The sequence below is a fragment of the Hippoglossus hippoglossus genome, chromosome 23 (genome assembly GCF_009819705.1).
Source record: "Hippoglossus hippoglossus isolate fHipHip1 chromosome 23, fHipHip1.pri, whole genome shotgun sequence".
NCBI classification, from domain to species: Eukaryota; Metazoa; Chordata; class Actinopteri; order Pleuronectiformes; family Pleuronectidae; genus Hippoglossus; species Hippoglossus hippoglossus.
Window position 1 is genome coordinate 6693618 of NC_047173.1, and position 14588 is coordinate 6708205.

Here is a 14588-nt window from a genome sequence, read left to right on the forward strand (position 1 = left end):
TTATCATCACTTGTAAGTGCACACATTACCTTTCAATAACAGGAATTCCTCTTTCACCAGTTATAACGCATTTAGACAAAATTCATATATAGCAAATGGTGTTATACTCCCTCTCAGAAGATATGACGATTATGGTGTTTAGTACTTTAAATGAATCAGACACAATCAGAACACTTGGTAATTTAATACTGTTGCGTGTAAACAGACTCCAAATCTATGTTTTGTGTTCGTGTGGTGAATCTGTTCTTGTCGACACACAGTAGCTGCTCCTGGGGTTTTTCACACGCTTGTGCCGAAAGGAATATTCCCTGTGTTCTTCCTGCTGTAAATTTCATCTGCTCGTCACATAGCGTGGCACTTCACAGGGGGATACACATCTAAAAGAGACACCTTTGTCCGAAGGTGGCGTGCATGAGTTGTAGCCTATTGTGTGAGGTAGTGGGGGGGAGGTGTTCTTGAAGTGGGCACGTTTTGTCAAGGATGTAGTTATTGTTGTGGCAAAGTGGCTGGTAGCAAGTGCAACAACAAACAGTTCAGCGGGCGTGTGCACATGCGTATGTGCAATAAATGATGACAGCAGTGTTTGTCATAATATTTCTGCTGTCATACTGTGTAGTGCACACACTGTACATCTACAGTTAAGAAAATGTCAAGAGCCCGACTGATTTGGATATTTTGGGCCCGATATATATAGGGCATTAAAAAAATGCAACACTGATATCATTGGAAAACCGATAAATCAGGTCAGGCTCTAGAAAATACTATAGATGTAGACATTTACATGTTTGTTTGTTAATACAGCTCTTTCTGCACTCAAATAAAGGCAAATAATCTCTATGTGATGAGACTTTCCCATAAATATGGACAAACATCACACACACACACACACAGTGCTGTGGCTTGGTTGTGGGCTGCAGGTCTAATGCGGTGTCTCTCTCTCACGGTGTCTCTCTACCAGGACGGGGGGAGTCTGGTGGACTCCAGTGGGGCTCTGCGGCTCCCATTCTATACTGCCTGGCTGGAGCTCAATCAGAAGGAGGTAACCTTTGACCTCTAGCCTGTAGTCCCCACTGGTGTTTTTTTCTCCCCCCCTCCAGGGTCTTAGTCCCTGCTCTGCTTCTAGTCTGCTTGACTAACTACTGTACTTGCTTCCCTCAGGTAGACAGAGGTGTCATGGCCGCTAACAACAGGGTGTGTAGTTTAGTGTGGCTCTGGTCAGGTGTGGACTGTAGACGGGGCTGTTGCAGGTTTTGGTGTTTTTTTGGTTGTAGTTTGGCTGCTGGAGGTTTGTGGTAACCTGACTTTTTTCCCTCTCCTCTGTTTTTGGCGTTTGAGTTTATTGTTAACAAACACGATTGTTTGTTCTTTGCTTGCCACCATGCACCGCTTTCAGACCTGCATTGAAGTCCGAACATTTTCCTGAAATCTTCCGAAAAAGAACGTAGATGTCAGTCAGTTTTCACTGACTGACATCACTTTTCCGAGTAAAATGTCTGAAAAATGTCTAATGATAAAAAAGAGGTGCTATACATGTAGGAGACACCAACAAAGATGCCAACTAAGAATCGCAACGAGATCCTTGAGCTTTTGGTGATAAGGGCCGACGCCGGTGTCAATGTGCTGTAAACAAACACGTGGTTTCTGCAGCAGAATTTATCAATCACGTCCTGCCTCCTGAATGCCCTACCCAGGCGCCACTCCTCGCCGTAATGATCGGGACATCTTCCTCATGTTGTAAACGCATCTGACCTGGACAGTCTACTGCTGCGTTCTTCATATGTGAAAGGCAAACTCCAAAAAACTCCATGTCTGAAAATGGCCTATCGGTGTAACACCACCAGAAGAACAATGTGCATCATGTTTCCAATGTAATGTGTGTTCTTGTGCAAATATATGATTAACGTAAAAAGGGACCCAACGCTCAAATACTCCACAAGGTGCCCTGTAACAAATTTAAAAACTCTGATTTCACTGTGCTTTCCTGCCTCAGCCTGGTTTCGCATGTTCAGGTTCTCTGCTCAACATTTGACACAGATGTTTTGAGAGCCAGTGCTTTGTAGCTTTGGAGGATTCTGACCTTACTTTACTTCATCAATCAACACTTACCCCTTGTCATGTTTATCCAGAGGGGTCAGAGGTAAAGGTCTGTGCAGGTGAGGCAGGTAGGGACAACTCTCAGACAGGGATGAATTAAGTCTGTGGTCTCTGGTACAGAACATCTCTCATCGTCATTGAGGACTGTCATTTCATCACTACTGCATCTTTCTGGCTTTTCTTGAAAAGTTAAGCCATACACAGTTTTATTCTTCCTATCACTCTTCTCTCATCTGCTTCGCTCTATTTATTTTTCGTTTTGAGAAGCTACTAATATCTATCAATGACCCAGCGAAGTATCAGCATGACTGAAACAGTAACAGCCTTCTTGCTCATCTGTCAGCTCTCATCGACGTCCTCCACTGAGGTTTGTTCAGGTGTAGTAAACATGTCTGAGCCTCTGCAGACAGGCAGGCAGGTAGGTGGACTCCCACAGAGCAGTGATTGTGTTTTCCTTGGCAGCACAGTGGCAGGCCTAAGCATCAGTCAAAGAGAAGGAACAACATAGTTGAAGATGTCGCTCCTGTAATGAGTATTGACAGCAAATGTCTGAGAGATGACATGCGTCTGGTTAGACTGTCGTTCAGTTTTAATTTTAGATTGGGTGCTTAGTCTTGTCTTGTGATACACTAACATGAGTCTTTGTTGGTTCTTATACACTCAGAACAAAATGATTTACCTTCCATTCAGGCTTTTTAGCTCTGTGTCAGGAATCACCTCTGTCACTATAACGCACATGACCATTTACACCGGGATTGATAGGTCGATAAAACCGAGGACTTTCACACAGAAGACCGCTGTCTGTTTCCTGTGGTTTGTATTATTACCCTTCACCATTTGGCAACCGGAAACTGACTGTATATTGTTATAACTATGACTACAAAGGTCCTCTAGCCTTAAGGAAGTACTTATATTAACACAGACCACTAGATTTTCCTAAACCTAACCAAATCGTGATCCCCGCCACCTAAACCATGTGTCTATTATTGTTATCATGACAATGAAGGTTTGATGTCCATGCTTTTGAATTCGAGGGTACGGACAAGCCACCTAAACGGTCGTTTAGGTTGGAGGACTGGTTAATCACGAGCCTCTGCCTTTATAAATATATGGTGACCCAATGTCAACTGCCATATGAGTATATCTTCTTGCTTCAGAACCCAAACTATTCTCTACATATAACCCAAGTCTAACAAACGAACCCACACCGTCAAACAGTTTGGTGCTGGTGGCCAGGGATACCAGTATAACTTCCTTGATCAAAAAAGAAAGTATTTACATCTAATGGGGAGTTGTACTTGCCATATTTGAAGGTAGAGGGTCCTGGCACAAAGGTTGTGACCATCTACACAGACGTTTTGACTGCTGGTCAATATGGGTATAAAGGTTTAAAATTCCCATCAAAATCAAAAGTGCTATGAAAGAGTTCCAAAAGTCTTTAAACAGACACAGTCGTTGAACCTTAATGTGTGTGCGTGTGTGTGTGTGTGTGTGCGTGTGTGTGTGTGTGTGTGTGTGTGTGCGTGTGTGCGTGTGTGTGTGTGTGTGTGTGTGTGTGTGTGTGTGTGTGTGTGTGTGTGTGTGTGTGTGGATGAGTGTTACCAGTCAGCAGGAACAGCGGATGTATACAGCATTGTGTCATAGAGGAATGACGAGAAATCTGATAAATCTGTCACTACAGACCACCTCCATACATGACTGACTAACTCACTACATCTTTATCCCTGTCTCATGTCTATCTACTTTCTCCCCACCCTCTCCCATTTTTACATTCCTCTCCCGCTCTTGTGATGTGAGGGAGTGTGTATGTGTGTGTGTGTGTGTGTCAATGCGAGGAGGAAATTTCACACACCTCACCTAGCATGACCCAAACCTCTTATTAACGTTAAGAGAGACAGGCAGACAGTGGAATTTGGGGGAGAAGAGAAAAGAACAGATAAAAATGCTGTGTAGGAAGTGTAGAGAGAGAAATATAGTCCGTATAGTTTATAACCAGGCCCTAATGTGTCTTCCTCATCCCTCTCTTTCGCCTCTCCGTCTCCACATCCCTCTCACTTATCTTTTTACACTGTTTATATCTCTTATGATGCCTATCAGGCCTTGTTTTATTGACCCACTGTTTTTACTGCCAAACATTAGCATCAATCGGCGATGTTCATGGTTGTTTAGATAAAGGTTAGATGGTCACCGTTGAGGCGCCACTGCCAAGATTTAGATAAGAAGATTGATACGACTGTCATATGCAAGATATGAAGCTCGATAGCTTAGCTGAGCTTTAAGACTTATAAACCTAAAACCACAACTTGATGATTTTACATTATGTTTTGTTATGGTTTAAAAAATCACATACAACTTGACGGTGACACAGAAGAGGAAGGAGGGAATAAAAAAAAAAATTAATCAAGCAAAATAATTGAGAGACAAAACCTGTCTGTGGAATATGCTTTAACAAATGAATGAAAAGAAGCTAATACCGTTGATGTCAGTGCACATGCAGGTGACCACATTTGTCGTGTTGTTGGAGGAATTTTCCAAACAGGATACGGTTTCCCTTACCTCAGTTTTATGGCATCTGCACATTTGTTTCACCTCTTGAAAGCCAAAAAACAACAATGGCCGCTGTCCATCTGTTACGCTGATAGATGTGGGACACCAGTAACATGTCGGCGGCTTGAAAACAGGACATCGTAGCTCTGTGTAAAGCCTCTGGGAATCGTGTGTGTGTGTGTGTGTGGGTGTGTGTTTGAATAATTCACACTTCTAGGTTTACATAGCCAGAGGGCAGGTGAGGTAATGTGGACATGATAGAGTCTGCCAGAGGGAAGGTTGGACATACTAGCCTCGGCATGACAAGGCCTAAAATCAACTTCACACACACTCACATTCACACTCACACATCTCATGTTCTAATATCCATCAAGAGTCACTTTTTCATCCAAGACTCACAGAAACAATGGCACATCCTCAGGCGAGCCCAAATATAATAAAAGACTGTGCGCCCCTTTTCCCTTTATTATCGAAATGAACTGTTTGGCTGTCTGCAGCTCCGCTAGCTGCTTCCTGTCTTACACACACAGACACACACACACACACGTGCACACACTGCTTGCTCACTCAACACATTGCACAAACACCACAAACAAATTATGCAGACATCCTTCCCATACTTCCCAAACACACGCACAAACACATAATCACCACCAGGCATTCCCTCCATCTCACCCTCGACACACACAAACCCACACACACACACACACTACATGGTCATTAGTGGCTCATTTTGACAGTGTGTGTTTTTTTTACGAACTGTGTTTAGCATGTAACTCAATCTGCGCAGCAAAACTCTTTGTCCCGGCCGCAGGGGTGGTTGAGTTATCTTGTCGGCTTTGACAGGCAGCCTGGTCGTAATAGAGGTGTCAGTGTGTGTGCCTCCATTGGTGGGAGGGAGAGTGTGTGCAAATGTGTTAGTGTGTGTGTGGGTGTGTGTGTGTTTGCAACTTGGGTGGGTCTGCGTGTAGACTGTTACTGTTGTGAGAAAGTGAGGGTGTTTCGATTGCAGTTGGCATCGTTTTTGGTGAAGGCTGAAGATTTTAACTGTTACTGTGAGTTTGTTTGGGTGTTCGGTGTGTGTGTGTGTGTGTGTGTGTGTGTGTGTGTGTGTGTGTGTGTGTGTGTGTGTGTGTGTGTGTGTGTGTGTGTGTGTGTGTGCGTGCGCGCGCGGGTCACTTCATCTGTCCACCCGTGTCCTCTGCCTTCCTCGCCTTTGTGGCAAGCTGTGGGGATCAAGTGCGTTGCCATGGCCGCAGCAAGCATTTCGCCCCTGGAGACGACACCTGAGAGAGAGGGAATCTTCAACAGGTCACAGTCAGGGGGAGGGTACATAAGAGACTCTCATGGGGGCCCCTCACTGCCAGGGCCAATTGCACTTTAAAACGAGGGTCCAGACAGAAGCCTGAAACTATATACAGTGCAACCAGCCACACGCACATTCAGTTAAGGCTAAATGTTCAACTGAGGATATGGCATCCACTGCGTGTGAAGAGTCATAGTCAGGGAATATCGTTCATATACAAAATCTTGTTCATTTGTTTGATTATAGCCAGAGGTTATCTGCACTGAACATCACCTTTATGTAAAAGCAATTGAGCATTGATTGATTTACTTCCTGTAAAACTATTTAAAAATTTTACTTTTACGGTTTTTCTTTATATTACATGTACTTTATCCATGTTCAGCTTAAGAGGGCATTCCTTTTTTTTGTAATGGCCATAAAATGATTTACTTGTGTTGAATTTATATATCATAATACTTATTTATTAATATTCTATTGTATGAGATCAATTTTAAATACAAAACAAGACAAGATGGACTTTTTATTCCCACTCATCACAGTATACAGTATGGGTACAGCTCCATGCATGACATCATAATAAACTTCATTAATTTGTTCAAACATACTGTTCGTCACATGCAGTGCATCTGAAGATGTGCTTATAATAATTGTGCAGAGTAACAACTCTGTGCCTGAAACAACAGCAGCTTTTATATCCCTCACATATTACACACACGCATTACACGCATTCCATAAATACACAGTTTAGCGCTTACACAGTGTGTACTGTACACTATACTGAACATGCATGCTTGTGTGTGTGTGTGTATGTGTGTGTGTGTGTGTGAGTCTATAAGTTACCAGCACATGTAACAGCTGCAGATCTTAGGTTGTGGGTCCATTATGTGGGTATGCTCTCTCTCTCCCATGTTTTGCTTCCTGTCTTTCTTTATCTCATCCCCTCTTCACTCCACTGAATTCTTTAAGCGACTATAAGATTTTAATCAGCGTGACTTCACATTAACCCGAAGAGTCTTTCTCACACCGTGGTTTTATTTATCTTCAACATCTTGCCTTTTGTTGCATGTGAAAACCTTTTATACAGTTATCACACGCATCTTCTCATCTTCTCACTGGTTTGAAAAATAATTTGAGTTCATTGTCTCGTCATTGATTACTTTTTAAAATATTGAAACAATGTGAACATGTAGCACAGTGTATTGTAAAAATGTAGGGGAGTAAAAATGAAAATAAATCTACTTAAGTAAAGTACAGATGAATACAAATTGTACTGAAATGATAAGGAAAGCAAATTAGTGTATTTCTCAAAATTTCAAGCTATTCCTTTTAAATTTCTTCTTGCTATTAGTTGTTAAGGGAAGAAGGAGGCACTTATTCATCACATTTTCCAAATGAATTCCCTCATCTTTGGGTTCCAGATTCAGGAAGAGAAGTAAAATGAGGACAGCAAAAGAAATAGTAGTAATCAAATTGTGCTATTTTTCAATAAACTATGCCGAAGAGGACATTGGACATTTTCTTTTTTCTCTCTTCCTTCTTTAAGTGTATTTTCCACTGTGGAATCTCTTTGATTATTTTGGTTGCTTGTGTTGGGGTCGTCATTGTTCTCCTTCAGGCTCGACTGCCTTCAAAGCAAAATCAGATCTTTTTTTTGTATTTTTCTCCCAGGCTTCCCACAAGGGACTTTCATCCACGTGTATCTCACAGCAGGTTTATGCATGAGGTTGTCCTAATTACCAGGGACCTGCTTAATCACCAATCTGGCCACAAGTCTGTATTCATTTCCAACCTTGCTGAGCACGTGGTGTGTACCATGCATGTGCCTCACCTGAAAGCAGCTGTGACATAGATTTCCTGAAGTGCAGCTCATGTTGTCTCAGGAAGTAGAATCCGAGTTACATAACGACACATTCAATCCTGAGACTCGTCCTTCTTTTCCGCCTTGAGTTATTAGCGCTGCGGCCAACAGTGGGAGGCCCCGACAAGAATTTACTGGTTCACGCGTGTGCCGTCTGGATAGAGACAGATGTCTGTGGTCGCCATGGTGACGCTGGGAGGTGGACTGGGTGGGTTTTAACACCTGCAGATACCTGTGCAGAGATAGGGGTGTGTTCGACATACAAGGTTGATTATACAGGAGGCTACTGATGACACACACACACACACACACACACACACACACACACACACACACACACACACACACACACACACACACACACACACACACACACACACACACACACACACACACACACACACACACACACACACACACACACACACACACACACACACACACACACACACACACACACACACACAAACCCACAGGGAGAAGCTTGGCGTGAAGCACGTGACCAAAAATGTATTCAAGCAACAGGGAATTTTTATTTCCTAAATTAAGAATTGTATGAATTATATGAAATATATAATAAGTAAAAAAAAAAGAAAATAATCATTATGGACGCAAAATTAATGTAAAGTAAATAAGTTTTATGTACAATCTCACAATGTTAAACAAGTTTCTGGATCCGCACCCTGATCCATTTCTACACCGAAAAAACCTAAACCTAATGGGTTCTCTCCTGATTTATTCCGCAAGTTTCGTGTTTGTACTTTTTGAAAACAGAAGAGCAGCAGTGGTGTCAGAGGATGTTGTACTTTCTCTTTGTCTTTATGGAAAGTGTAGAGTTGTTTTTTAGCAGAATTAGTGGAAACAGCACATTAGCGGGAGTGGCAGAGACAAACTACAACAAAACTCCCCCTGGGTCGGAAAATATGCTGAGGCGAAGTCCACCTGAGCCAAAATAGAAAAACACTGCACCCCTCTGTCGCTCTTTTTTTTCTCCCCGTCTGCCGGTCTTTCTTTTGTCTCTCTCTTTCAGTCTCTTGTGTCTGACCCTATTTCTGCCTGTCGCTCTTTCTTTTCTGTTTTTCACCCTCTTTTATTTCCTCTTCCTTTACTGCGTGTCTGCCCCGCCAGTATCTCATTACTCTAATCCTATTTGTGTAGGAGACAAACACATGCGCACACATTGTCTTTCTATCCAGGCCTGGGTTTCCCCTCCTTCTCTTCTGTTACTTTCTCTGGTAACTACTTTTCTCTTATTTTATATTAAAACAGACAAAATACCTGAAATGTTTTGTCTTAAAAGCATTGAGCAAATTTTATTTCAATTTTTGTTCTTGATTTCTTTCCTTAATCGACCCGTCACCCCAGCGGTTTGAAAGTCTCTCTTGCTATCTGTCAACCTGTCAGGCTTTAAGGAGCCCGGGTGCCTAGTGTAAACACAGCGCTGTGATCAGATCTGGGATCTGCAGTCCCTTTGTTATGTGTTTTTGTAGTCTAGAGATTTACCATTCTCCCAGGAGAGATAGAAGAGAGAGCAGACTAATCACCAATCTACTGTACACCACTCACAAAAAGGAAATGACACGTTTTTTCATTTGATTTCAAATTGAAAGTGTTTTAGAATGACTCATATCCTCACCCACATTATTTCTCCTGCTTCACTTTCATGCCAGTAATGAAAGGAGGTGTTATTTTCTAATTGGTGGAAACATTTTTTAATTAAACTCCTCAAATACCTCCCGCTCCCTGTTCCAAGTCCACTATTATCGAGGACATGCTCCAGTAAACTTTGGTCTCAGGTTCGATATTACAAGAACTAAAGCGATTTGGTGGCCTGGTTTTTCTAAGCTGATCCACATTTTCTCAGATCAACATTCGTCGGCCACAAGCCTTGATGGAGGAATTAGCCTACTTTGTAATCATTAGTTGCGAGCAAAGCGCACAATGGGCTTTTTGTCGCCTTAAGCCAGCAGAGCCTGTGTGCCTCTGCCGCAGGTTGGCTGAAGCCAGTGAGACATTGTTTGTGTAGCGCTGACCCGCAGCGATCGAGCAGCAAAAAGCCGTCCCGGCCAACCTGAGAAGAAACTGAGAAGGAAAACTAAATCTTTAACTAAATTCAGTTGGTTGAGGTCATTTATCATAACAATACCGTGAAAAACACAAGAGGAGACGATAGATCTGCTTCCTGTCCACTTTCTATTTGTCAACACACATCCACAGCCTTTCATCAACACTACCTGTCAATAATTGCCTGATGGGGACTTTTTGTCGATGCTGGTATTAGGGAGTACAAAGTGCATTATTTTATGAAGAAAATTATACAGATTCCTAAAATGCCGTCATCAATTAATCCCTAATTACAAAGAAATGTACGAAATGTACATCAACAAACATAAACGCAGATACTGATATGTCTAATGTGAATTGGCCAACAGCAGAATTGGTCGGGCTCTATGGAAAAGCTTTTTTTTAAACCATTTATCCCTTCATTTTATCTTTCTATCTCAAGTATCTCAAACATTTATCCACTAGATAAACACTACATGTCGGTGATTAACTGTTTCGGTTGTATTTCCTTTTACTTTTCAGCCTAACATCGGGCGTCTGGGCGTCCCTCATGGGCCCTCTGGAGAGAAGGTGGCTGTGGTTGCAGTGGACGACTGTGACATCTCCATGGCGATTCGCTTCGGGAGGCAGATCGGCAACTACTCCTGCGCTGCCCAGGGCACCCAGACCGGACAGAAGAAGTAAGCTCTTCTTTTTGTCTTCCTTTTCATGCATCCTTTATCTTTTTCTTTCCTGTCAAACGTCAGGTCTGGACCACTTAGAAACTTATGGGACAATTTTGTACCTCAGAGCCCACAATCGCCTCCATTACACCAGATTACCCATCTCTCTTTTCACCACCCTCTCCTCCTTTTGTATTTTAATCTGTGCACTCATCCTTGTGGTATTCCTGCTGTCAGACATGGCCTCAGACAACGAATAGCTCCTCAAAACACGGGCTTAAAATGACTTACCGTGTGTTTGCCACAGACTAATTGATTGTTATTTCTATAGCGTGAGACATTTTTTCTTTAATGAGTCTTTTGGAGAGCTAACATGCTGGGGCACATTTAGTATGCAGAGGGTGGGGACGCAGCGCTTCAAGGGGAGATAATGAGGTTACATTCTTTCGGGAACTTGTTGCACAGGTAAAAGACGCTGAGAGGAGTTCAGAGGTACTGAAACTGTGTCTCGCCTGAATTTGCAAACATACGGTACATTACCATGTTATGTAATGTGCTCCCTGAACAGTTTCACTTTTGGAAATGCATGTCACTAACACAAAGGAAGGAACCACATGGCTTTCAGTGCTGGGAAAATCTTTTTTTGTAACCAGAGTGGTTTGTTTTCACATGATTTCCTCCCAAAGGCACCGTCTTATATATAGGAAGTATAAGATACTTGGCCAAACATTAGGTAGCCTATAACAGGCTATTGTTTTATTTTCAGATTTTGGATATGAGAGAGGCATCTGGTAAATTCTTCTCATCTTACAAACTTTCTAATGACATGTTTCTGTAAATATTTCACCTGTAAATGAAAGTCCCTGATAGATTTACTGTTATTGTTGACATGCATTCTTAAACCAGAGTGGGAAGAGATATGATCATTGTTCCTCACTCGCACTTACATTTGCTTAACACTAGAGCGCAACCGATAATATAATTTTTGCTGATGTGAAAACTTTATTTTACAGAATAAACAATGCAGAGAAAAGGTGTTTTTCTATTTACATTTCCCATAAAAGTAATTTTCATTCAATTTTATTTTCAAATTCTATATATTTAGTTGTATTTGTGTTTTCTTTTTATTTATGACAAGTGAATTTACGGTTAAACTATTATTATAACTATATAACTAATTATTAACCTTCAATTATATGTCCTGGGGGTTTAAGATAATGGCATCTTAGAAATCTTTGCCAATTTAATAAAAAATTATCTGCCAATATATTGGTATTATAGATGTTTTACTCCCTAACTTTTGTACGGCTCTTTTAAATATAAAGCTTTTACCTGCAGAAATTATGTAATATTTTCCCTTTAAAAATGTCTTTTAGAACTTAAATAAATTCACTACCTAATACCACCGGTGTTGATCCATAAGTCTGGATTAATAATACCTTCACATGCAAATTGTCACATTAATATTCTTGGGGAGGTATTTCTAAATTAAAACAGCTTTAAAATCAGTAGCAGTTTGCAGCAGAATTGATTTATTTAGGGATTTAATTCCTTAAAGACTCCTCGACTAAGCTCCACATGCTCCTGGTCACACAACACTGTTTGTACTTTACTGTACATGCCCACAATTTATAAAGTCGGTGTTTGAACATGTTTTTGTGCAGCGTTGCTTCACATTAAGTCTCTCAAAGCCCTGTGGCTATTGATGTTGAGGGGCTTGTGGGTGTAAGCAGCTTCCTTCATGACCTACTGTGTAGATCCGGACTCAGTTGTGGTGATGGTAGCCGTTAGCCTTGGGCCAGCCTTAATCCTCAGAAAAAATAACTTTATTTTACAAATGTCAGTCATGCTAAGGGTTGATGCCTTACCTCAGTCGCCCTTTCTGGGGTGAAGTGGGGGCATCGATGGGATGTTGCAGTCTAGTCAGTTCAATTTTGAATGTTATATGTTCTCAAATGGTCCAAAAATGGGTTTGATCCTTGCAGACCCTAAATCCAAAGAATTACTATAATTTATGTAATAATAAATAATTTATGTATTCAGGCAAAAATAAATCAGATTGTTTTTTTGTGTGTTTTGGACGCTATTCTGATTTCCTGTCTGTGTTGTCTGCAGGTCACTGGACTTAACAGGCCCGTTGTTGCTAGGTGGCGTTCCCAACCTGCCCGAGGACTTCCCCGTCAGGAACCGAGACTTTGTGGGCTGCATGAGAGACCTCAGCATCGACGGCAAACCCATCGATATGGCCGGCTACATCGCCAACAACGGCACCGCAGAAGGTTCGACGTGTGGCAATTTAAACCAAAACGGTTCACAGACACTGACATACAGGGCATTACACATGCATATTAAAGACATACTGCACTTAAATGTGTTTTTTCGAGCTGTAAACTAAAATATATGACTGTTCTTTGATGAGTTACGTAGAGTCGAAAGACATTAAGACATTCAAGTTTTAGACGTCTTTACATCATGACATTTATTTACAATTGAAAAAACGTAACACCCTCTAATCAAAAGTGTGAGGCAAATCACAGAGTTGCTTCTTTGGTGAACTCTGACCCTTAACATTTGGATATTCGCTTCATATTCGCGTATGTGTGATCTGGCCCTAAACCACCACATCGTTTGTAGGCAGGCGTGTCTCAGGCTGAAGTTACACTTTAACAAATTATTATTTGTGTGTGTTCAATGTCCAGGTTGTCCGGCGAAGAAAGACTTTTGCGCAAAAAACAATGTGTGTAAGAACGGAGGAGTGTGTGACAACAAGTGGAACACCTACGGCTGCATCTGCCCAACGGGTTACGGAGGCAAGAACTGTGAACAAGGTAAAAGATGCAACTGTGTGTGTGTGTGTGTGTGTTAGTGTGTTCGAGAGGGAGTGTTTTTCACTTTCTAGTCATTAAACAAGAATAATCTCTTAAAATAGAGTCAGAAATTGTCTGGGTTTACAGTTGGTGCATGTGTCTACCTGCATCCCGGTGAGCTTGTGTGTGCAGACAAGTGTGTGTGTGTTTACTAGCAGTAAGTGTATGAGTCTCGAGGACTTCCAGGAAATAGTGTGAGCACGGGAGATCAACTGGGATAGTGGGATAAAGATAACTCCTCCCTCATCTCAGTCTGACTCACGCAGCAGTCACAATAGAAAGTCACAGTAAAGCCCCCCCGCTTGCTGCTGTACACACACACACACACACGCACGCACGCGCACACACGCACACACACACACACACACAAACACACACACACACACACACACACACAAACACACACAAAAACAGAACTCAGGTTTGGAGTTTAGGACAAAGATCAAACTCTGAGTCACTCCTCAAAAAACTGGACTCAAAGGATGAAACAGAAGACACACACACACACACACACACACACACACACACACACACAAACACACACACACACAAAAACAGGACTCGGGTTTGGAGTTTAGGACAAAGATCAAACTCTGAGTCACTCCTCAAAAAACTGGACTCAAAGGATGAAACAGAAGACATATACATATACACACACACACACACACACACACACACACACACACACACACACACACACACACACACACACACACACACACACACACACACACACTGCAGTAACCCCATAGCTGTCACAGTTGCCACCTCAGCAGCCATGTGACAAGCGGCTCATGTTACTGTGTGTGGTCCGAGTGTATACAGTTTATCTGCAGCCATACGTGCTGAAAGATTGATCAGGACCTAAGTGATAATAAATGTGTCAGGGAACATAACATCATCGCTTCCCAACAGTGTTGATATTTACGTCCATCTCATGTTCTCCTAATGAAAGGCGAGAACTTTGATTCCCCTCCTTCAGGGCGAGCTTCCAAACAATATGCGAAGGTGTGAATACCTCTCGCTGCCATCTCGTCTATGAGGTAGCCGCCTCGGCAGTGCCAGCCTCTGGTATCCGGTGTCTGGACTGGGCCCGGGATCACAGCGGGCTGGGAAGAGGGCTTTTGGCTGCTCCGCCGCTTTGTTGACACGTTTGGTTTGAGGCTCCGTGCGACCTCGCCGCCACCGCA

At 42.2% G+C, this 14588-nt stretch overlaps 1 protein-coding gene across 3 annotated transcripts in view; it reads left to right on the top strand.

The window, feature by feature from the left end:
- celsr1a (cadherin EGF LAG seven-pass G-type receptor 1a) overlaps positions 1–14588 on the top strand; it is a 91390-nt gene that overhangs the window by 52718 nt on the left and 24084 nt on the right. For 2 of the 3 annotated variants that reach the window (XM_034578573.1, XM_034578574.1), the window contains exons 7-10: positions 959–1039; positions 10392–10549; positions 12647–12810; positions 13231–13359. In XM_034578573.1, the coding sequence (XP_034434464.1) occupies positions 959–1039; positions 10392–10549; positions 12647–12810; positions 13231–13359 (532 nt within the window). The remainder of the gene's footprint in view (positions 1–958; positions 1040–10391; positions 10550–12646; positions 12811–13230; positions 13360–14588) is intronic. The other variant, XM_034578575.1, reaches the window with a different exon arrangement.